At 45.4% G+C, this 25,734-nt stretch overlaps 1 protein-coding gene across 1 annotated transcript in view; it reads right to left on the bottom strand.

Moving 5' to 3' along the window:
* LOC142787006 (monocarboxylate transporter 12-like) overlaps window positions 1-25,734 on the bottom strand; it is a 106,665-nt gene that overhangs the window by 27,273 nt on the left and 53,658 nt on the right. Inside the window, exons 2-3 of the mRNA XM_075884622.1 lie at window positions 23,222-23,405; window positions 20,477-20,620 (exon numbers count right to left, since the gene is read on the bottom strand). Coding sequence (XP_075740737.1) covers window positions 20,477-20,620; window positions 23,222-23,405 — 328 coding nt within the window. The remainder of the gene's footprint in view (window positions 1-20,476; window positions 20,621-23,221; window positions 23,406-25,734) is intronic.

Genomic DNA, 25,734 nt, shown 5'->3' with positions numbered 1-25,734 from the left:
AAAATTGTGACAACTAATATGCTGACTATGTGTCCTGCGTGAGCTATAGTTAGACGGAATGAGCCGAAACCGAGTTAATAGCCGCGTCCGGCCAGCCGTGGCAGAAACTAAGAATCGTAGAGCTCCTTCATCTTGGGAAAGTACCGTCAGCATTTCTTTGCGACCTTCGGCGACTTTGAGTGTATTTATCTATCTATCTATCTATCTATCTATCTATCTATCTATCTATCTATCTATCTATCTATCTATCTATCTATCTATCTATCTATCTATCTATCTATCTATCTATCTATCTATCTATCTAGCCACCTACGACTTTTAGCTCTCCTGGCCGTTTCGATAATGGTACCAATACCAAACTTCGTATGGCATAACACTACTGTATGAAGAACATATTTAACTAGTCAAAACATGAAAATTATGACATTTACGTCATGAATATCATAATTTACATTTCTTGGTCCTGTAGCTCTTTCAATGGTTTCATTCACATGGCATGTTGCAAAACTGGTTGGTTTGGCATGATTGCATGGCGAACAGAAGCGACAGACCCTAACATCAAAATAAAGACATGCGTGTCATGTAACAACATGACTACATACCACGCTCATGATGCGCTCGTGGCCGTTTCGCGAGCGTCACATATACCAAAATTGGTATTACAGTACGTGAATGGATGACGAAGGAGTGTGACTGGTGCAATTGTGATAATCATGAGATGCGTGTCATGTAACAACATAACTACATGCCACGTTCATGATGCGCTAGCCATCATTTCGCTGGCTTCATTTATACCAAATTTGGTATGACGGGACGTGAATGGATGACGAAGGTACGATACTGGTTCAAATATGATAATCATGACATGCGTGTGATGTAACAACATTACTACATGCCAAAGTGATGATGCGCTCGCAGCCATTTCGCTTGCTTAACAAATACCAAATTTGGTATTACCTGACGGCAAAGGAAGACGAAGGTATGTGACTGGTGGGAACATGATAATAATGAGATGCGTGCCATGTGAGAACATGACTACATGCCACAGTCAAGGCGTCAATACATTTCGACGTGACGCGGTGCATGTACTCGCCGGCGTTCATTTCGTCACGCCGGCGTTGCCATTCCAGGCACCGGTCCTGTCATGTACTCGCAGGTGCGCGCTGCGCTGCGTTGCCTTGACGCATGCGCGTTTCAACGCATTCGGCGTCCCTCCATCCCGAAAGAGAGGGAGACGCAGCGTTGTCTCGGTAACACATAGGCGCGAAATGCAGCATGGCACAATTTGCACCGGTGGCCGCGCTGACGGATGCTGGTCGCGCCTGGCGTCAGACTATAGAGTGCTCGTGTTCTGCTAACGTAGCGTCAATGTGTCCAGCGTCCGTGCGCATCAGCGCTACATTGGAGTATATTGGGGCCTTCATGACGCACTCGCTGCCGTTTTGCTAGCTCCATATATACTGTTACGCCTGGGAGTCCACACCAAACGTCAATGCCTCTGCAAAGGCAATCTGTTTCAAGGCCAGCGGTCGAGCCTGCCTGACGCGGTCAACTTAACGACGTCGTCAAGCGGCGGCGCTGGTCTGTCCTACGCATCGCACAGCGAGTTCCCTCAGCCCACGAGCCCAATAAAGCAATCGACGCATTCCAGTCTGGCGAGTCTTACACAATGCGTGGCAACCTCACTCGTCTTTGGGTGCAACCTAGCGCAGCGGCTCCGAATTCAATGATGATGGCGCAGCCCAGCGGCTCCTATTGGAGGATTCTGACATCACGGCCAGCGACGCTTCTGGTGGGACGTTGGTGACGCAAAGGTCCACCGTGTGCCTATAAAAATATGGCAGCATGTCCACGACGTAAATAATGGAGAGTGGGGCGAAGCATCCGTCCGTCCATTCGTTCTTGCTTCCGTCCATCCGTGCGCGAGTCTGTGTGGCCGCGCGTGCGTCCATCCACCCATCCTTGCGTGCGTCTGTTCGAGCGTCCGCACGTCCTTCTGTGCGTCCGTCCTTGCGTTCTTCCATGCATTCGCTCCTGCGTCCGTCCATGCGTCCATCCGTCCGTGCAGCCATCCGTGCGTCCGTCCATGCATCTGTCTGTGTGTCCATTCGACCACCTATTAAACACTCCTAGTACCAAGATCTCGCACCTTTTCATCATATATTCGTCCTATAAAAGCACCGCCATCCAGCGGACATTCGAAGGACTGAACGAGAGGAGGCACACGCCCACTTTCTTACGGCTTGCGCTTCATGTCTACTTCCCACCTTTAACCACCTCGAGCTCATGGTATATACTAGTTCACTGTATTCATGGCACTGCGGCTGAACACTCGCTAAACCTTTGTAAAACCAAGGAGGTTACGCCCAGCGAGTATAACGCAGCAACCCTTTCTTGTCAGATAGTGCTGAATCTACATGCCAATGGCTGCTAGGGGGGAATAATAGACAGAAGAATGTGGCTTCTAGTTAACGCGCGCGCTGCGAATTTTTCATTGTTCAACAACGCACAGAAGAAATCTCCCATCGGCACCACCTTGGAGGTCAAAATGTGACTGGTTACACACTACTACTACTACTACTACTACTACGACTACAAGGGACGAACGGGTGCCGGTATACGGAGCTTCGCCGCTAAAAGGCCAAATGGCACGTCGCCAGCAGCTGACTTATGCGTCAGAGAGCAGCCGACGTATTCGTCAGAGAGAACACATCTCGACTCTTCGCGTCCCTAAGGTGTTCGCCCCAGTGCCGAATTGGTAGCACCCCTATGCTGTACATAAACCTCGCCTTAACTCACCGTCGTCTTGTCCGCTCGTCTATCAGCTCTGCGCAGAAGCAGTCGCGAGCTGAGAAACAGACGCTACCAAACGGATGGTGACCTAGGCGGCGATTTCCGGAGCAGTAGCGCCTTCGAGACCGTATTGGCGACGTCGCTTCGTATCAGTGGTCGCAGCGGTGGGATTGGCTGGCATCACCGACATCAATGCGTTGAGTGCCTCATGTTTTCCCCCCAGTTCACCAGACTACTCTAGCACAGGTTATAGCAGTTTATAGAAGGGCTGTGTGAAGCATTAGAGTGAGCTTTGATTGTTTCAAGCCAAGTCGGAGTGCTTTGAAACCAAGGTAAGGCTGAGGGTGTAAACACTGCAGTGTTAAAAACTGCCTGCACGTCTTGCTAATAGACTTATAGTGGGTACGGCAAGTAGATTCTTAATAGGGGCAAACACCAAGACGCTAGTGTGAACGATGGAGAACTTTAAGGTGAAGGAACTAATCGAACTTTGTGAGGAACTTGGCCTCATTTTGGGCCGTGTGAAACAAAAGCAAGCGATGCTTGAGATCATGAGTGATGCAGGAGTGACGACTGAGGAACTTGATGAGGCCTAGGCAGATATCAAAGCACGCAACGAGGAGGCTGAAAGGCGAGAAGTTTGCGAGCACGAAGAAGCTGAAAGGCGAGAACGCCGTCAGGAGGCCAAGAGACAGGAGCGCCTTGTGTTGAAACGAAAAGAATTGGCAATCCTACAGTGTTCGCAGGTGCCTAGCGAGGTTTCTGTGACAGTTCAGGTCAGTGGTCAGAAAATTCGCTACCAACTGCCACCGTTCATAGTAGGCGAGGACATGGCGAAGTATCCCGTCAAGTTCGAACACATGTGTGAGCGAAATGCCTTGGAGCGGTCTCTATGGGCGCAGAACTTGTTAGCTCTTCTTCCCGGCGAAGTGTCCAACTTGATAATGTGCTCGTCGAGGTAAGCGTTTGAGAGCTATGCCGAAGTTAATGAAGTGCTTTTGAGACGTCATAAGTTGTCACCCGAGGCTTTCCGGCGAAGGTTCCGGTAAGCTAAAAAGGGGAATGAGTCGCACGTTGACTTCGCGTTTCGTGTTAAAGTCGATTTAATTGAATAGCTCTAGGGTGAAGGGGTTTATTAGGATCGCGATAAAGTGGTAGAATGCATTGCATTGGAGGAATTATACTGCTGCATCGAGGAGGATGTCAAGCTTTGGCTGCAGGACAAACTAAGTAAAGTACAGATGAAGAAGGCAGCAGAGTTAGCTGAGGAGTATTACACTCAACGAAAGTTGCATAGCAGCGCAGTGTGCGTTGAAAAGAATGAAAGAAACGAGGGCTTCTAAAAAAACCTGATCAATGAAAACCCACTCCGCACCGTAATTTCTGGAAGGACCCGTCTCCTACGAAGAACACTGTTGGGGAAGGGCAAACGAAAGTGGAGAAGTCGAGTGAGGTTCCTGAACAACGCACTGATACCATACGGGTGTTTGAATCAAGGAAGCCGCTAGTCTGCTACAACTGCAAAAAGGAAAGGCACATCGCGATAAACTGTAAGCAAAGTGTGCTTTCGCAACAATCCGAGAATAGGAAAATAACATGCGATATTTAGAGCCGTATCTTCAAGAAATTAGTGTAAGATGAAAAACGTGTCGAGCACTTTGAGACTCAGTGGCAGCCATGGACGCTGTCCACCCTTTGTTGGTGTCTCCGGATGACTTTACAGGAGAATGCGCGTGGATTAGGCAAGTCGCCGAGGAGCAGCGTGCTTGCTCACCAATCGCTACGGTTGTCATTAAAGGCCCGTTCCGTCAGCTTCGCACCGAAGCAGCTGTGTCTGCCGCGCTTCCCGATCGTTTTCCTCATCTTTTTTTAATAACTCTGAACAGGTCGTCAAAGAGCAGGGTAAATCTTTGTTCTTCAACTTAGCGTACATGGCCCTCACGCGATACGAAGCGCTGAAGCTTTCGCAGGAACTTGATCTTGTTCAATGTGGTGAAACACCACCTCCAAAAGCTGCTGATCTTTGTGACGGCGAGTCGATGGAAACTCAGACAGGAAATTTTTCGTGTAAGTCATTTGAGCAGTCACTCGAGCGGCGCGTTGCCGAAGCGACTGGAGTGGTCTCTGTCGGTGGAGGAGACGACATGGCACCATTGAGTCAGAGCGAGAGGGGTGCAACGCTCTTTCCTGTAGCGGAAAGTTGGAATGAGCTGTCGAAGGCTCATCGACAAACATTCATTCGAGAGCAGCGTGAAGACTTCTCGAATAAAGCGCTAATGGAAAGCGTAAACTTGGGGAAAAATGAAGGCTTCTGTATTTGAGAAGGCAGGGCTCCTGTATCAAAGCTACACAACTGTGCAAGGTCGCAAGTATGAGCAGCTCTTGGTGCCACAAAAGTATCGTAGCCAACTATTGAAACTGGCGCATGAAAATGCGTAGGCAGGGCATCTCGGCATAAAAAAGAGCAATGTTATTGTTTTCCTTTAGTTTTATTGGTCGAAATGCTGGAAGCATATCGAAGACTTTGTACGTTCACGTGACACTTGTCAGAAAGCGGGGAAATCCATGGACAAGTGGAAGGTACCTATGAAGCATCTGCCAATTATCACAGAACCTTATCGGCAACTAGTGATTGATATCCTCGGGCCATTGCCAGAGTCAAGGTAAGGTTGTCGGTACATCCTGACGGCCCTCTGTGTCACCACAAAACTTCCGGAAGCCATACCACTCAAAGGGGCCCTGCGACACTATTTGAGCATTTATTTTCCATTGGTTCTTCTGGTGCTGCGGAATGCGCCGATATCGTTGCGCACATGGCAACTCCAAAATTGACGCGGTCATAATTTCAATTCACGGGATAAACTACCTTGATTTCACCCTACTGCGACACACATCGGCTATTTTTTCATGGGAAGGGGCATCGTGTCGTGTGACGTGACGACAAGCACCACTCGCTTTTGATTGGCTTCACGCGAGAAATGGCGTGCAATATTCATACCGGGGTAGCTAGGCCATACGTGTTGATGCTAATAACAGCAAAAACCTTTTTCAATAGTTTCTCAGGAAGTAAGCATTTCTATTTCTAAGTGATGTATTTTTAGAACAATGAACACAACACTTAGACTGCGAACCAGGCTACGGTACGCCAGCATTTAGAAGTGGAAATGTATGCCACGTTTTTATTGAGCCGAAAATGCGACAGGGGGTAAGCGCTCGCGTTGCCGTCGAACCCGTCGGGTATGCAAACCGAGAAGTGACCCCGCACAAAGCGTATGTGTGTATCTTGCACAGTGTGACCGTGGGAGCGTCTGCTACCCAACACACGTTGTTCGTGATAGGCATGCTAACAACACCGTGAAAAGAGTGGTAGCGAGGTATTGTGTGAAGGCTACAATGAGGCGACATTTTCGGAACGTCTTTTTGAGACGCGCGCTGTAATTGGAAGCGGTCTTTGACGTCAGCAGGCGAGTGAAATGCAAATAATAGCGTTTCTCGTCATCGCCTGCTCCAGTTTTCCACTTTGAGGACTCATAACTTCACTTTTCGTGCACACATTTCCATCATTATGAATGAATTCATCTCAGTAATCATCGCTACACGCGTTACGGTGATAAATAAGGCTGTCCTGAAAGTGTCGCAGGGCACCTTCAAGGAGCTCAATTCCCCTCATGTCGTGGATGCACTGCTATCTATATTTTCACGCGTCGGATTTCCTTCTGAATTCCAATGCGACAACGGTAGTGTCTTCACCAGCTGCTCTACTTTTACCTTTTTGAATAAATACGGGATAAAAGTAGTGCACAGCTCGATCGATCACCCGCTATATAATCTGGTAGAGCCTATGCATTCCGTTCTAAAACGGATACTGAAAGCTCTTTTCTACGAGCACAAATGTGACTGGGAAGGGTGTATTCCTGCCGCTATGTTCGCTTTGAGATCAGCTCCTCATGAGAGCACTGGTTTTAGCCCTGCAGAGCTCATGTATGGAAGGAGTTGGAAAACAGCATTGCGAATGCTACGTGAGTCTTGGGAGGGATTTGATAAATACCCTAATGTAGTTGCCTATGTTCTAGACCTCTTTCAGAGGCTTGAAACAAGGAAAAATCTTGTGGAAAGCCTCATGAAGGCCGCACAAGTATTGTCGAAGGTGTACTACGACAAATCGGCCAAGAAACGCACCTTTGAAGTGGGTAGTCAGGTAGTGCTGCTGCGGCCGTACAAAAGGAACAAGCTTGAGGTTCATTGGGAAGGGCCTGCCAAAGTAATATTGAAGCTTCCCGATACCAATTATGAAGTGAAAATAATAAGGCGGACGAACAAAACTTACCACAGTACCGTGATGAAATCCTAAGTTCTACGTCAAGCGGTCGTAAATCTGCTTTTCCATGCTTCAGAGGAAGAGGGAGCAGAAATTTTGAATTGTAGTGAAATAATCGAAAGGGGATCCTATGCAATCCTGGAGCAGTTAAACCTGGAGCCAAGCTTAAGGGCAGTCCAGAAGGAGGACTTGAGAAGGAATGTTTAGGGGTTTAAAAACATGTTTTCGGAACGTCCCAGTTACTCGACGGTGATTGAACACGATAACTAGCTAACTTGTGAGGAGACAATCCGTAGCAAGCTGTATCGAAGTTCTCCTATGCAAAAACAGATAATTAAAGAGGAGATCGATAAAATGCTAGACATGGGAGTCTTAGTACCGGGTGAGAGTGACTACACATTCTCTCTAATACTGGTTCAAGTGCTAGGAAAACATCCGAGGCCATGCATCAATTATCGGCGTCTTAACGCCATATTTCGAGACCAAACTTACCCGATACCAAATCTAGAGGAGAGGGTACAAACTGTGTAACAGTCTAGTTTTATATTTACGTTAGACCTCGTGCGACGGTATTTACAGGTCCACCTTACGGAGTGCGCTAGCCACTATGCCGCATTCGTTTCTGCATTCGGGACGTATTGTCCATTTAAGCTGAGCTCTGTATTGAAAAATGCGCCCTTTTGTTTTTCAGTTAATGGACCGCGTGCCTAATGGCCGCTCTGAGTTCGCTCTGCTGTATCTTGACGATGTCGCCATCTTTTCAAATAACTGGGAAGAACATGTCGAGCATTCACGCGTCGTACTGAACTGGTTGAAAGCAGCTGGTCTTACCGTGAAACCTAATAAATGTCACCTAGGGTTCAGCGAGGTGTATTGCATTGGATACGTTGTGGGGCGTTGCCGGCGTAGACCTTCAGAAATTAGAGTAGCCGCCGTTGCGAACTATCAACGACCAACCACAAAATCTGGGATAAGGGCATTCTCGGGCCTAGCTGGATACTATCAGCCTTACGTGCAAAACTACTCGAGCATTGCCAGCCCTCTAACTGACGCACTTCGAAAGTTCGAGCCGGTTAAAGCAGTATGGGACTCAGAAAAGGAGAAGGCGTTTTGGAAGCTTAAACAGGCCTTAAGCGAAAAGCCCATTCTCATGACACCCGATTTCTCTAAGAGATTTGTCATTCAATGCGATGCAAGTGATCGTGGCATGGGAGGTATATTGTGTCAGGAAGGCAGTGCTGGTAAGGAAAGTCAAAACTCAACTGCAGGGAAGAGGCATACCTCTGAGAAGCAATGAGCTTGCCTCGTGTGGGCCATTGAGACCTAGCCTGTTTTGTCTGCGGTTCGAGGTTTGTGGTAGAAACGAACCACTGTCTTCTAACCTGGATAAATAACACGTCGCCTAAAAGTGGCCGGTACTGTGGTGGAGCATGATACTCAAACACCACGACTTTGATGTTCGCTACAAAAAAAAGAAAGCTAAATGCTATATCAGACGCATTGAACCGTGCGTTTTAGCATGTACCTCTTTCACATTTCGGTCTCTCGCTGGCGAGTCGGGACAAAATTTTTTCCTCATCACGGCCTTGGCTGAGCGCTCTTGTTCGTAGTTATCTCAAGAAGTGGACTTTATGTTGTATTCTATTTCATTACGTTCTTGTACGTGTGAAAATGAGTTCTAATTTTAAGAGTAGTGTGTCACACATGTGCCTCTTGTTGTAGAGGGAACGAAACCGATAGGCACGTAGCTAGGTCTATGTTGAACTATACTTTGTGTGGTGTTCTGTAGGGTAAGCGAGGGCATTTGCTCGTGTCGTGTGTTGTCTGTTGTCGAACCGTTCTTGACAAGTTGCAGAACCATCTACAAGTGCTGAGACCAAAAATCGTCCGAAGAGACTACCGAAGCTAGCAGACAAGTTGTGGCGACAAGCCAGTAGAGCTGGAATCCGTCCTCAAGAAAGGCACGTGTTAACGGAACTGTGCCTGGAGCTACATCCTCCCCATGGCCCTGAAGGCAAACCTGGAGGGATCCGGCGAACGAGCGCGCCCGACATCCGGGCCACGTTAAAGCATCTCGCCTTTCCGATGCATTGTCTGGCGGGGGGGGTGCTGTTACGCCTGGGAGTCCACACCGAACGTCAATGCCTCTGCAAAGGCAATCTGTGTCAAGGCCAACAATCGAGCCCGCCTGACGCGATCAACTCAACGACGTCATCAAGCGGTGGCGCTGGTCTGTCCTACGCATCGCACAGCGAGCTCCCTCAGCCCACGAGCCCTATAAAGCAATCGATGCGTTCCAGTCTGGCGAGTCTTACACAATGCGTGGCAACCTCACTTGTCCCTAGGTGCAACCCAGCGCAGCGGCTCTGGATTTGATTTTTTTATTTATTTATTCAATACTGCAGACCAAGAAATGGTCCAAGCAGGACAGGTACAAGAAGCAGGATATAAACAAAAACACATGTGATAACAAGAATATATCACGAGAAATGGAATCGAAACACCTACTAACAGAGCGCATAAAAGATAACATGGCAAAATATTACATTTAATGGATACATAACACAAGTTAACAGTGCATATTTTAGCTCTAAGCAACAGAAAATTGGCTAAGATCAGTTAGACAGTTCCACTCTGATACAGTACGCGGAAAAAAGGAAAACTGAAACGCGTTGGTTTTAGCAAAATACGGGGTTAAAGAATGGGTGTGATGATGACGTGTATGCCTAGTGGACAGAGGAGATACATATGCACGCGGGTCAAGGGCTAACTTATGATTGACAAGAAGATACAGAAGGTTAAGGCGGTTCCTTTTTCGCCGTAATTCAAGTGTTTCAATGTTGTTAGCAGTCATAAGTTCAGTCGGCGAGTCCGTAATTTTAAACTTTGAATAAGCAAACCTAACAGCTTTTCTTTGCACTGCTTCCAGTTTTTTAATGTTAGATTTAGTAAAGGGGTCCCATACAACGCAAGAGTATTCTAGTTTTGGTCTTATGTACGTAAAGTAACTAAGTAGTTTTATGTTAGAAGGAGAATTTCTAAGCTTATGTTTTAGGAAACACAGTTTACGGAAGGCAGCAGAACATACGTTGTCTATGTGTAAGTTCCAAGAGAGGTCATTAGTTATTGTTACGCCTAGATATTTGTAGTTGTTAACCTGTTGTAGTGATGATGAGCCGAGATTATAAGTAAATTGAAGAGGTGTTTTTGAACGAGTTACACAAAGATAAACAGTTTTTTGTGCGTTGAGTGCCATACCATTGTCATTACACCAGTTTAGTATGTTATTAAGACTTAAGTTCAAGTTCTGTTGATCATTAGAACAGGTAATTTGACGAAATAGCACACAATCATCCGCGAACAGTCTGATTTGAGTTCCTGGTAGTACTGTGTTTACAATGTCATTTACATAAATTAAAAATAATAGCGGCCCCAGAACACTCCCCTGTGGCACGCCTGATGTTACAGGAAGAGAGCTCGAATTGATCCCATCTACTGAAACAAACTGTGAACGTTCTGTTAAATAGTGTTGGATCCAGGCAATGAATATGTCGGGTAGATTGATGTCCCTGAGTTTTGCAAGCAGTTTGTGATGAATAACTTTATCAAATGCCTTACTAAAATCAAGGAATATGACGTCCATTTGACCATTTTTATCCAGAGTTTCTGCAAATGAATGAACCACTGAGACTAACTGAGTTACGGTTGAATAACCTTTTCTAAAGCCATGCTGAAAATTAGTTAATATAGAGTTTTGTTCGAGGAATTCCACAACGCGTTTGGATATTACATGTTCAAGCATTTTACATATTGGTGATGTTAACGAGATGGGACGGTAGTTCTCTACGAGTAAATGGTTGCCTTTCTTAAACACAGGAACAACACGAGCCCTCTTCCAGTCACTGGGTAGTTTTGCACTCGACAGCGAACATCGAAAAAGCACAGTGACAAAATGAGCAATACTTTCTGCATAACGGCGAAGAAAAACATTAGGGATATTGTCTGGACCACAAGATGATTTAGTGTTCAACTTCAAGATCATTGCAAAAACACCAGAATATGAGATAAAGTCCACTTCATTAGGCTGAAACACTCTTTTCTGAGGCGTATTAAGACTCGCCTTAGCAAACACGCTATGAAAAAAATTGTTAAAATGCTCTGCAATGAGCTTCAGATCTGTAACTGTATTTCCATCGACTAATATATGTGATACCTGCTTCTTACTATCGCTCAGGAAGTTCCAAAACTTCGTAGGATCATTTTTTAAAAAGTTTGGCAGTGTTGTTTTAAAGTAAAAATCCTTTGACTCGCGCAAAGCACGTGCCAAATTTATTTTAAGTTCATGAATAACAGCTGACTGGGGATTACTCTTTTTCAGCCGTTTTAATTTGCGTTTTAGATGAATGATTTTACGCGTAATCCATGGGGTGCTTTTAGCAATCTTTTTAGATTTGGTTGGTACGAATGAGCTTATACAGTGATGGCACATTCTAGTAAAATGGTTCCATAGGGCGTCAACATCACCCTCATTTTCAATAAAGTCATCATAACAACTTCTCATGTACTGCACAATAGACGCGTCATCGGATCTTGCATAATCCTTGAAGCTTCGAGTGGCTGTGCGTTTGTGACCGACTGAGCTTAATAAAGGAATGGTGACACTTACAAGATGATGGTCAGACAGACCACTTTCAATTAGAACTGTATATTCATAAAAATCGCGGCTTAGGAACGCTAAGTCCAGTATTGCACTAGACGAACCTTGTTCTCGAGTAGGCTGCCTAACCACTTGAACTAGGTCGTGAGTAAGCATGATGTCAAAGACTATGTTAGCATTGTTGTTCGATTTGCGGCTTGCCTGAAGGAGTTCCCAATCAACATTCGGTAAGTTGAAATCCCCGATAACAAAAATTCTTTTACTGCGAAATTGGGTCATATGTTCTTGCAATTTCAGCAAATATTCAGGAGCAGCGTCTGGTGGTCTGTAACACGCGTATAGCACAAAGCATTGATTCCAAAAAGTTATTTTGATACACAAGCACTCGAGGTCAGTGACATCCGCTAAAACAATCGCTTGTATTGAAGGCTTGACAAGGATAGCAACACCTCCGCCCTTATTCGTCCGGTCCTTACGAAAGACACTGTAACTCGGAGGAAAAACTAAGTCATCACTTATTTCATTTCGTAACCAGGTTTCGGTGAATACAGTAATGTGTGGGTCGTATTCGAGTAGTGTGGCCTCAATAGAATCTTTTTTGTTTACAATGCTTCGTGCGTTTATATTTAGGATTCGCAAGTTCTTTTCCTTCGGTTTCGTAGATTTGCGGGTATTCTGATCTACTTGACGAGATAAATGAACGCGTTTAACGGATGTTGAAGGACCCTCGTGATCACCCCTCACTCTCAATTCTTGTTTTGCTTCTGCGTGTAGCCTCTGGTATTCGGGCGGTTCATGCCCGCATTGCCGTTTTTTCCCAACGGAACTTTATCATTCAAATCATGATCCCAGACGTAAGGCACGTTGTTTATGTACAGTTTATCGAACGCTAGTGAAACCTTCTCTCTTTTGTCACGGTTATGCTTTGCACTAGCCCACAATTTCCTTCGGATGTCGCGAATTCTTTGGGAAAAATCTTCACCAATGGAATAGTCCGTGCCCTTGAGTTTAAAGCCTTTTTTTAGTATTGCATATTTACTTCTTGAATCTAACAGTTTAAGAATGACAGGTCTGGTCGAGTCATCTCGTTGTTTGCCTAGTCTGTGTATACGCTCGATTTGTACGCTCTCAATTTCAAGAATATCCTGAAAAATGCCTTTATTTACGGCAGTTTCAAGTGCGGTGTTAGTTTCATCTTCTTTTTCTGGAAGTCCATAAACGATCAAGTTAGAGCGTCTGCTATAGTTTTCCATGTCGTCTATTTTTGATTCAAGTACTTTTATAGTGTTTTGCATGCAGTTAATTTGCTCTTGAAACAATGCTACCCTTTGTTCGAGAGCGGAAATTGAATCTAATTTTCTTTCAATGTCTCGAAGACGAGATTCCTTGATTTCTTTAATGTCCGAAGCAATTTCCTTAAGCTGTTTAGCAATTTGCGCTGTGTCTGGGCCCGGATTTTCTTCTATGTCGCCTCCAAGCAACAGCAATTTCCTGGCCGAGTAAGTGAGTACATTTAACATATCACACAGCCGGGGGCACGGCAGCATCAAAAGAAAACGGTTATCGGAGCGAAAGCATTTACCATAATGCCCTCTTACCTGCGCAATCAAGACAAGCGGGTTTTGAGTGATCCGCATGTTTTCGATGCCGCCGTGCCCTGTGGCCGTGAAGTAAGCTGGCAGCCCTTTTATAGCCGGCCAGCACAGTGTCGCCGCCTGTGGTGGTGCTGCGCAGCGCTCCACGTGCGGTGACGTAGAGCGATGATTCAGTCGTTCCCACGGCGGCCAGTTGAGATCGTGAAGCACGCACCGAGGCTGTCCATCGAGGTGAAGCATCCCGGTAGCAGCCATGAGCGGTTCCGAGCACCATGACACTGGATCTTGCAGAAGGCTAAGGATCTGCGCAATCAAGACAAGCGGGTTTTGAGTGATCCGCATGTTTTCAATGCCGCCGTGCCCTGTGGCCGTGAAGTAAGCTGGCAGCCCTTTTATAGCCGGCCAGCACAGTGTCGCCGCCTGTGGTGGTGCTGCGCAGCGCTCCACGTGCGGTGACGTAGAGCGATGATTCAGTCGTTCCCACGGCGGCCAGTTGAGATCGTGAAGCACGCACCGAGGCTGTCCATCGAGGTGAAGCATCCCGGTAGCAGCCATGAGCGGTTCCGAGCACCATGACACTGGATCTTGCAGAAGGCTAAGGATCTGCGCAATCAAGACAAGCGGGTTTTGAGTGATCCGCATGTTTTCGATGCCGCCGTGCCCTGTGGCCGTGAAGTAAGCTGGCAGCCCTTTTATAGCCGGCCAGCACAGTGTCGCCGCCTGTGGTGGTGCTGCGCAGCGCTCCACGTGCGGTGACGTAGAGCGATGATTCAGTCGTTCCCACGGCGGCCAGTTGAGATCGTGAAGCACGCACCGAGGCTGTCCATCGAGGTGAAGCATCCCGGTAGCAGCCATGAGCGGTTCCGAGCACCATGACACTGGATCTTGCAGAAGGCTAAGGATCTGCGCAATCAAGACAAGCGGGTTTTGAGTGATCCGCATGTTTTCGATGCCGCCGTGCCCTGTGGGCTGCGTCATGATTATGACGCAGCCCAACGGCGGGTCCCCATCGGAGGATTCTGACACCATGGCCAGCAGCGCTTCTGGTTGGACGTTGGTGATGCAAAGGTTCACCCGATGGCTCTAAAAAAGCCAAGTGGCACGTCGCCTGCAGCTAACCAATCCGTCAGATAGCAGCCGACGTATTCGTCAGAGAGAAGGCATTTCGGCTCTTCGAGTTCCTAAGCTGTTGGCCCCAGTGCCGAATTGGTAACGCCTCTATTTCTATGCCGTAAATAAGCCTCGCCTTTACTCACCGTCGTCTTGTGCGCTCGCTTATCAGCCCTGGCAGAAGCAGTCACGAGCTGAGAAACACACGCTACCAAACGGCTGGTGACCTAGGAGGTGAGTTTCGGAGCAGTGGTGCCTTCGGGACCGTGTCGGCGTCGTCGCTTCGTAACAATACCAAATGGGTGTTATATGACGTCATTGAATGAGGAAATAAATGACTGGTGCAAACATGATAATCCTGACACACATGTCATCTAAGAACATGACAACATGCCACGCTCACAGCGTGCTCGCGTCCATTTCGCTAGCTCCACATATACTAAATTTGCACCTGACATGAATAGAAGACGAAAGTGAACGACACATCCAAACTTGATCATCATGACACGGAATTCATGTGCGGCATCATTTACTTCCACCTGGTAACCTTGTGCTTTTTTCAAAGTGACATATCAACATTTTCCATTCGTGCTTCGCATATCAGCGATTCCCACTGTATGTGAGATCTGCCAATTTTTTCTGCACCATGATTGCTTTCCTTCACGGTCGAACTTCGAGACACGCTCATCTTGCGCTTTGCTTGTGCTTTTCTTTTTTGCTTGCGCCATTTTTCGCCGACGCTCTGCATAACAAACCTAACGCGCGCTTTGTTTTCTGTACTTTGTATGAGTGCTAAGCCGTGCTGTTGCGCCTATGACTGCAACAAATACAGTGGAAATGGTTACGCACTTGTTGTGATACCCAAAGGTAAACACGATGGCCTGCGCAAGCAGCAGTGGCTGCACAACATCGGCCGAAAATCTTCGTCTCGACAAAGAACAGTGAACTTCGCGCCTTTCTTTTTGCTTGTATGAAAGCAACAACGAATGCTACGTTTGAACTATTGTTTCGACCTGCTCATCCACATGCGTGTTTTTAGGGGCGAAGCTTTTTGCGCCGTGGGTCGTATGTCCCGTGTCATCGTAGTAGCCGGTTGCATGGCATTGGATGTCAATAAAAATGGTGTCACAGCATATCTACGGAGTGAATGATGATGAGTGGAATGAAGCGACCGTCCGTAAGTTCGTTCATGCTTCCGTGTGTCCGTGTGTACATTCATGCATTCTTCTATGCGTCCATCCGTCCGTCTATCTGTGCGTCCGTCCGTCCGCACGTTTCGCCCGACTCGTCATCATTCACCTCGTTGGTATGCTGTGAATTTTTTCTCGACTATTCGCGCGTTGCTTCAAAGTGGAATGGTCATGAATTGGCTGAATTTCTTTGGTAGAAACAAGGAGAAAGTGGAATCGTTTAACGTTTTTTTGCAAAAGTTATGTCAAAGAAGTTTGCCCTAAATGTACCTTGTTGCGTTCAGTCAGCCACTTCCTGGAATACCCGCCGTAAACATGATCGATCCTTGGCACTGATATTTGAACAAAGTAATGCTTACAAATACAGTTATTTTCCCAGAACAGATGATAAATGCAATTCCCTGGCTCAGGAGATTTTTTCGGCTTACAACTTTGCTATGTCAGTGGAACGATATGTACTTAGTAATTAGAGTGTTCAAATGTGTTATAAATTTTGTTGCTGTTTCGCAGACATGCCACTTCCGTTAGCGTATGGATACATGTTTTGTTTTTACTGTTACGAATCACTTGACGTGTCTTATGCTTTTCCTGCCTGGAACAAAATGCTTGTCTGCAGTATGTCTAAATAGATCAATAAAATAATTAAAAATATTTAGTTCATACTTCTTCACCTCACATGCACCTTGATAATTGTCGAGAATGCACAACTGTAGTTTGCTTTCTGTGCGAACAATTACGTAGGATGACACAGCTTCTCGATCACGCTTTTTGTGATTGTGAGGAGTTGTTTACGAGAAAGTTTATTGGAGAAAACAAACAAATGAATGAATGAATGAATAGAGATGACAGTGATTGGCGCACGTTTCTATAATGATATTTATTTTGTTATTTGTTTTTGGAGGGGGGCATTAACACAAAATTCTTGAAAGAGATGTTGTCCATCGAAAGAAAAAAAATACAGAGATGCAAAAAAAGAAAGCTTTAGCACGGTGATAGCGAGCGAGCCATTTTATAGGCCGCAATCGTTTTGGTCACACCTGCATTAGCATGTCTTCCATTCTCCAAGAAAAATTTATAGTACCTTTTATACATGGGTACTTCAGACTTGAATCAGTCAGTCCTAATAGAACTTTTGGTCGCTATCAAGGCGCAGAATTTGATGACATTCCTGATGCAGAGTTTCTCCTCTCACAAGTAACCCTTTTGCTAGTTTCTTTGACAAAAACGTTAAAACGTAGTTCTAAATATTCATTTTCTTATGTTTCTGTTATTGTGGTAGATGAGTCAATGTTGGCAACACTTAATCGTATTAAGATTCCTCAAAAGACTTCTTCAGTTTGGAGACCAGTGCACAAGGCTACTTTCACGCCGAGAAGATGAACACGTGGCTGAACGATCCTCCATGCACGAAGTCATTGCAATATGTGCAATGTGTGCAGTCATTGCAATATGTGCAATATGTGCAAGTCATTGCAATATGTGCAATTACCCGTGTCTTATACTGGCGCAAAAGCACGAAAAAAAAATCCGAACACAGACGGAAGAAGCCACAAGTTGAACTATATCAGATGCAAACGTACAGCTCGTTATCATACGGCAGAAAAACATCCGCATTGTAGAACTCCCCATAAAAACTTTTATATTATTATAGCATGCCCCACTTAGACGACGTTTGGAAAAATCTCATTCTTTATTGAACAGTTGCCTCAGCGTTCTTACTTTTATTATCACCATTAAGTAATTTTCAGCACTACGATGGTGCGCAAGCTGCCGCAAATAAACCACCTCCACTGAATGCTGCGGCGCCCCAGCGAGAGTGTCGGCAAAAAATGGCGCCGCGCGTACCGTAAACGGGCGCGAAGAATCGAGGAGGAAACGTGCGTGGAGAAGAGTTTCGTTACTTTCCCGGGATCAAGGGGTTTTAGTGACTCATGGTTCGAGGGGCCAGCTAGGGAGAAACACAAAAAACTTTATGGCTCTCAGCCAATTACTTCAGCAGCTGCTGCTCTTTTTGCCCCTGCATGTGCTACGCAATGTGCTACGCAATGCGTAGCAGCTGCGCATGCTCGGTGACTCTCTTGCCAAGGCACCTAGTGGCTAGGCAAAAGTTTAGCAGCTTTTTTGCCGGCGCTTGGTGATCCGTGCGTGTACTGCGGCACACGCGACAGGTTGAATCCAACCGTCCAGTACATATCGCAAGGACAGGCTGATAAAGCCTAAGCAAAGACAAATACGCCTGTTGAAATGCAGGAGCGAACGGAGGCCAGATTGGTAAGTCATACGAAAGCTTAAAAATCCCGGAAGCGGGCCAGGGTCGAAGATACCGAGGGTGTACGCCGTTTAAATGCTCATTGTGGGAGAAAGCCATACATACATTCACCCATGAATGCTAAGCTTACCGGAGGTAAACCTCAGTGAGTTTTCTAATTTGTACACAGTGCACGGTGTAAGTTCGTCGTTGCTTCTTACAGGTAAATTTGTTTGATAGCTTACACTCTTGATTTTCTTGGATCTTAGTAAAGCATTAGTTGCGCACGACTCGGGCAGAAGGTAAAGTCAACCTAACTTGATTTGTCCACACATGCCATTTTATAAGCTTAAAAAGTAAGCAAAGTGTGTATAATCGTTAATGTGCAGATACTCGGACACCTAATTGAAAGTTTACTCAGTTCCAAAATATTAACTTACAGATGGGTCGCTATAAAACTTCACAGAACATCAGCCCTAAGTTGCGCATAAACTTCGCCAGCGCATCAGTAGACCGTTTGCATGTTCGAAAAAAGCGCGCAAAAACTCTAACCGTCTCATCTGAAGCAGTTTATTCTAAATTTGAGCGCACCAGCGAAAATTTCAACAGTAGATCAACAAAAGGTCCAAGTAGACCTTCTACTTCCCATTTTTAGAAAGTGCTAAACTTTCCTTATATACCTATTTTGATTTTCTAGTTTAGAAAGCCCTTTACCTGGCGTCCGATTCCACCTGCGTAACAATCTTAAGCACTCCGTCGATGTCACTCATTCATAATGACAAAGGCATGCGCACGAGGAGGCAGGGGGGTACCTACCCTTCTCGTCATTAAGATGGAGGCACAAAATCGGCCCTTACTATAACATATTACAGGGGGCGCTGTGACTCATGGGGAAGACGGAAAGTCGGTCCCGTTGATTGGCATGAAAGGAAGGGGGCGCTGCAATCACCCATCGCTCCCTCACCCTCCCCCCTCCTGGAAAGCCTGCGCACGCACAACTGTACATGCTGAGGTAGTTTGCCAGAGCCAACAAAGGCAAGTGACCGCTGTCACTGACCACCATGTCACGCACAGCTTCCGAATACTCCCGCCACCTTCAGATACACAATCGTAATTCATGTAAACGTGTTATATTACAACATGAAAGGAGTGTCCGCTACGTTTGTTGACATTTCACTCTTTATGTCATTGTAATACTGAGCGCAATACAATAATCCGACACCGTTCTTGTAGATATTTTCTTTAATGTGTGAAAGTACAGTGCAAAGTAGATTTTTAATGATGATGACTTCTTCAATTTACTTACTACTCTTGAACATGTCGTCAGCGCAGACTGGCAAGTTAGCATTTCATTACTGTAGCTGCCCACAAACGATGCACAGAAGCCTGAATACACAAAAGCCTACGTGTTCGAATGGAGAAATGTCATCTAAAATTAAATTTGAATGCAATAGTGCTGAATAGTGGCCGGAAATAGAGACTATAGAATGAAATACCCAGTGAAATATATCCTATACAATATGGTGAGAAACAAGAAAAAAAAATCTCCTCATGTCTCCAAGCACACAGCGTGTTGAGTGACTGCTACCAAAAAGTTATGAATTGTTATGCAGAAACACAAGCTGCTCTACATGAGCTGGCTTTAAGCTCTCTTGCCGTGATGTTATGATGTTTCGTGCAGTTCAACTGATGTGCTCCCATGAAATCTCAATAGGAGACATGGGAAAACATTGCAACGCTGTTTTAAAGAAACGTGGATAAACTGCTGTTCGATGCTCTTTTGACTATTTCAAAAATCGTCCATTATTTGATCTCGAGGGTTCATTGACGTATTGTTCAACATATTGACGGTAAGGTCTCAGCTCAGTGCGTTAGGTATTTTTGAAGCTAGCAGTTTGACACGCTTCCAGCCTTTTTCCTGCAAGTCTTTTTTGAAGCCATCGTGCGCAGAAATGTATTTGGTGACGTGTGTTCAGACAACGTAGTGTGCATATCGGGCGTTTGCCAACGAGCAAGCTTAAGGATGACTTTCTTAATGGAAAAAATTTTCTCTTGCAAGCCTTCCTGGCATCGTCTACAAGATCCTATGTACACTACTGCAATTCGGTATAAATCAGTTAAAGTGCAAATTTCTGCACGCGTCTGAAGCAGCAGCGTAAAAAAGACTCCACCAAGGACCATGCAGAGCATGTCAAGAAGACGGGAACACGAGGTCAGATGGAAAAGCATGCGAACAATGGCCACAAAGAAGAGCTTGACAACCAGGCAAAATCTCGAATATACTGATAATTCACACATCTGACGCCCCAAATCACGTGTGCCCCCACAGTTTGTGTGATGCGCTCCACAATACCTAAAAGCCTGCCGCTCAGCCGACATTCAATTTTGAACCAGGTATTGTCACGGATCCAGAAATGTCACTTTGCTTTGTTTTGTTTTATAACATTGAAAATTCGACCACGTTTTACAACTCCTTTTAGGGGGTTTACGTTTTACTATCAAGAGCATTCGCTTAAAGCACAAGAGCTACAAAGACAGCGCCTCACCACGGCGCTGTGCACTCACCGTGAACAATGCCTAGCGTAAGGTGTAGGCTCCACATGTTTGTAGCGAAGTAGGCCAGCATGACGCCTCCAGCTGAAATGATGCTGCCCAAGAGAATGACCGGCCTTGTCGTGAAACGGTGCGCAAGGGGACCAGCCAGCAGACCTGCGAGGAGCAACGCCTGGTGTTCACTATCAATCACCTGAACAGGAAAGCGTGCATGCACACGAAAACCCGCGTATGGCATCCATGAGCAGTTCATCGTGCTGATGTACTTAAAAAATATTACCCCAACAGAGTGTAAAAACAATATCAATAAATTTATTAGATACTGTTGACACACAACTCTCCTTAAACGGACTATCGATAGCACCAATATCTTGCTTTAGAGGGACCCAGAACTCGCCAAAACGGGGGATTAGATTCAGGTGGAAAATAAAAGAGCAAAAATTATGGTGGCAGGTAGCAGCAAACTTTTCGCCATCTGAGTAGGATATATATTTTTGAATCGCGTTCAAAACTAACAAATACCAGAATGTCGCGCCCCTAGCACTAGAGCTTTGAAAAACAAATGTGAATTCCTAATAACTTTGTTGTGTTTTTTAAAGCGCACCGGAATAAGGGCTTAAATTTGTAATATGTTTGTTATTGTTCATTTTCGTTTGTTTCTACTAGGCTTACTAGTTAAAAGTACCACATAAAAAGTGGCGCTGCTTTCGTGGCCTCTGCTTAGAAACGGGTGCAGTTGCGCATGCGCGCAACCACGGGTGGTTTCCAGAGTAGCTCGATTCCCGCCGGGTCGGGCGCGTCGGAAGAAGCACGCGAGCTTGTGAATGCGATTGCTGCGGCACGCGAAATGCCATGGACCTACTGCTCTGTGGGGAATATCTTCATGCGTGCTGCTGGTGGTGGCGATGGTGGCGTTTCGTCGGATTCATCGCTACCGCTGTCGTCCGTCGAAGCATGTCACTCTCGTCCTACCTAATAGGGGTCCAACTTTTGCGCTTGCGTGAGAGCCGAAATTCATTCTTCTAACTCGCTCAAGTTGTCAAGCGATGTCATATTGAATCCATCCAACTACACTACTATGCGTGAATTGTGGATTACGTGTAAACGCGTCATTTTGTTTTCGAAGACATGGCTTAGCTAGACTCGGCTAAAGCCTAAAAAACGATCTATTCGCAACCAAAAGTCCTTGCATGAAGAGCCCCGGAAAATCGCTGTAGTTTTGTAAAATAATTTAGCCCGCTATAAAGCAGTGGTCACGGGACCGCAGTCGTGAGAAACACACCATTACGTGTTTGTGCTTAGGTCTTCACTTTTCATCATTGCTGGCGTTACACGTGCGTATAAATTGCTATCGCGATCACATTCACTGTTTGCAGCATACCTACTTAAGACTGCATAACTGCCACAAAATAAAGTGGAGAGTGAATAATTACGTTGTTTCGGTTGAGAATAATGCCAAAACATCCCCAAGAGCCGAGTGCAGCAATACTTGGTTCGTTTACAGAAACTCTTTTGAGAAAATAATTAATTTATTCCAGCAGCGGAAATGCTGGATCATGGCCATCAAAAAAATTTGTGGCCAAAAACAGTCAGTTACACCTGAAAACGAACAAACTTAGTTGTTGATGTTTTTAGGTTGGAAAGCGAACGATGAAACCCCAACCATTGCTGTTTGATATTTTTTCTTTGAAATCAGAGAATGTAACTTGAATTTGAGTGCTGGCAGTTCTCTTATATATATCTATATAACGGCTAGTTTGTCGCTACAGATGAACAGTTCAACTTAATTGCAATGTGCCAGTGAAGCATTCTGCTGAAAGAACGCGAGCCTGTCAGTGTTTCTGCTTTTCGGCGTGCTCCTATTGCTCCGCCTATTACGAGGAACTGGAGAAACTCAGTTGTTGCTGAATTGAGCTTGCGTGGTTGATATTACCTCATCAATACTGTACTATGAAACTAAGGGTCGATAGTGCTATTGACAGTTTTTGTCACTCAACTATTGATAAAATGGATATTGTTATCATTAGTAGTGCCTCACTAGTAAACACGCTGGAATCATTTTATTGCTACTGCCTTCTGTGCTCTAGGGTACCAATACGAAGTGAGCACAGACGCATTGCGTGTGGTCGATTTTCTTTGTTATTTGTCGGGTCAGCGTTGAATACTAAGACGTCACTCATCATTCCTTTACGGTACCGCATAGAAAGATGCACTTTAATATGAGGAATTTGTATATGCAGTTGAGCGTTGAATAACAAGAAGTCTACACATCATTCCTTTAGGGTGTTGTATGGGAAGATGTACTCTAATGCGATGAATTTGTATATGCAGCTTTCATAAGATCTACAATTTAACAGTGCTCACAGACTTGAAAATCACAGTGCTCGCAGAATTGAAAATTTTATATACCAAAAGGAAAAGACAAATCTAATTAGCTGTTCTCTTCGTTTCTGCTTTTGCCCGTACGCTTGAGGTCACCATCAATTCAATGTTTATATACAATGATGAACCCAGTACATCTTTTATGACTGCAAACTTTTCCGATGCGATTTCTTCTCTGCAGCTTTGTTTCAGAGTAATTTTGTGTGCATATATGTAAGTGCTGTTTTGTACCTTACCCGTACAACGGTGACAAATTTGAAAGCTTGGCGTGGGAAAACAGGGCGATTCTTTTGTATTACTGTTATAACATTTTTTCGTGCATTATTTAGGCGCATACATGACAACCTGCAGCCACAGAAGTGGTTATGCACTCACCCGACAGCACTCTCCCACCACCCAGTAGCATGATTGTCCACGAGGCCTCTTCTCTGTTGGCGCCGAACTCCTGCATAATGGCCACGAAAAGTACGCCGAAGGCCCGCAACGGGGCCAGAGCGAAGAAGGCTGACAAGGCACAGGCGCCCGCCGTGCACCAGCTGTGAACGCTGTCCGGCCCATGCTGCGTGACATGTGGAGAAGAAAGTACAGTTCACACGTGATACCGTGTACGGCACTTATGACGCTGACTGCCACAGATTTCCATGTTTAAGGAATGTCAAGCACATGCTCACACAATAATGAGGCACGTCACCGCATGTACAGGCCTCACAATTATCATAATGTCGCAGGTACCTAAAGTTCGCGGCAAAGATATATAGCCAGAAGATGGATGGATCAGCACCTCAAGCTCTGCAGTTTAGGCCCAATAAATGTCTTTTCGCTCTCTTTCTCGGATAGGGCCACAATAAACAGAAACACAGGTGAGCTGAAAGCATTTATGACTTATAGAAATGGGTGCGAAAGCTGTGCTACAATATAATACGTAACACTGCAAATATATAATAATATATGTATAATACTGATAAAACGTTAGAGGAACGTGCACTCGTCCAACAATAGCATCGTTGTAATTGGATTTCCTGACTGCTTCATAATAGTTCTACTGGAATGAAGCGAGTGAGAACAAGCGAGTGTTCATTGAAATATAAACGTAATCGGTGTTATTTTGGACTAAAATTACAACACGGAGAAATATTTTTCACCATTGCGTTCTGCGTGGACACCAACAAAACGTACGTGACCACGTGCGTGCAGGCGAACAAACTCTTGCCAGAGTTCAAAGGCAGAAGCAGGAATTCCGAAACTGGTAGATAAGACACCACCAGGCATGCTCGTCGAGTCTTACTTTTTATATGTATGTATAACGTGGAATCGCTCCGCTGTTTATACACGGATAACGCGTGGCTCTTTCCGCAAGAGTCAAGCACAGAGGCAAATGCTGTTCAGCGCTTCCTAGCGTGGTGGCATAACGTGAATTTTTCGGTGATATTTTGCTTAAACTTGAAAGAACTCGCAAGCCACGGGTTTCTACAGCCACAGGAATTACACCATTCCGCAAAGAGCACATATTTCCCGGCTTTAAAACAACTTAGTTTGCTAAGTGTATTTTTCGTGAAGTCCTGATGTTAAAGACCGAAAAGTCAGACAAAACGGAATCGCGTCTGTTGGACCTTCATTCTGCTGACTTTTTCTGCCTCAGCATTCTGAGGCTCTAAACAGCCATCAGGTGAGACGGAGTGTGTTGACACCACAGCAGTTTGTGCAAACGGGTTTTTCTTCGGACAATGAAGTTCAGCAACTGCAGCCGCTGGTGTATTATTGTAAAATGATCGCGCTTTATTTCGAGTGGTTCTATATCTAGTCGTCGTTTGGCTCATTTCGCCATGCTGCCTGCAGATCAGTGGAAATGCTTTCTTGTCACGTCGTCTTTACAAAAATGATTATTATTACAAAAATGATTCAACCCAGCACAAAAGAAAATAAAAAGTCAGCAGAACAGAATAGTTTATAATATTTTCACAACGGAATGAATACGAGGATACTCCGTTGAGTAGATCCTTAATACACTTTCACTCTTTGAGTGTTTTAAAGCGTAAACGAAAATCGCAACGATCTTCGCATACATTTTTTTTCACCACAAGAAAGAAGCCCAGCCCAGCCGTGATCTAAGCGGCCTTTTTGAACTCGTTGACGCAGTGCATTGCTCACTGCATCGGCATTCAGTATTCGCATCGTTACCCAAGCGGTCGTCTGAAGCGCGCGTGATGTGCCTGCTTTAAAACCTGGAAATTGAATCTGGTTAGCCGCAAATGCATCGTTCATTTCCAGCATTCCATCGACAGGAAAACACTACGCTGCTGCACTGAATTAAACAAGCACTGTATCAAAATAGAGTGAGAGACGGAGTCAGCGAAGGGCAATAGCTATTGAGGAGTTACATGTGTACTTGCAAGGCAAAGTGGTGTAAGACATGAAGCTACCTGAACTATTTCGTGTTTCTGCAGTTGCACTGAACGATTAGCGAGAGATCCACCGCAACGAGGGGCGGTGGAGGTGACACTCAACCTGCTGAGGAAGGATAACAGTAACCAAGTAGAGACATCTATCCTAAATAGAATAGCGCCCACTATCCCAAATTTCGCCTACACCAGTGCATGCGGCGCAGCCTCATGACCTGCTTTTGTTCACGTGTCGCCGCCTCCGTGTACACGCGCCCTTTTTGTTCACCGGTATGATTGTAATCAGTAGCGTATCCTGCGTTGCCTTCCAGTTGCGGAGCACCGGGCTTTTTCACTCATTGACGGCACCATTCAAGTTCCTAGAAGTTACCTCGCATATGACTTATATGAACGTACGTTGTGCTTGTACGTGCAATAAAGCAAAACAAGTCACTGAAGCAAAAATTTTATCAAAGAGAAGACAAAGCGGTCGTAAGTATTGTGTTCGGG

This window comes from Rhipicephalus microplus, unplaced genomic scaffold, assembly GCF_043290135.1.
Source record: "Rhipicephalus microplus isolate Deutch F79 unplaced genomic scaffold, USDA_Rmic scaffold_41, whole genome shotgun sequence".
NCBI classification, from domain to species: Eukaryota; Metazoa; Arthropoda; class Arachnida; order Ixodida; family Ixodidae; genus Rhipicephalus; species Rhipicephalus microplus.
The sequence above is the reverse complement of the archived record's forward strand: the minus strand, read 5'-3'. Positions and strand labels throughout refer to the sequence as shown.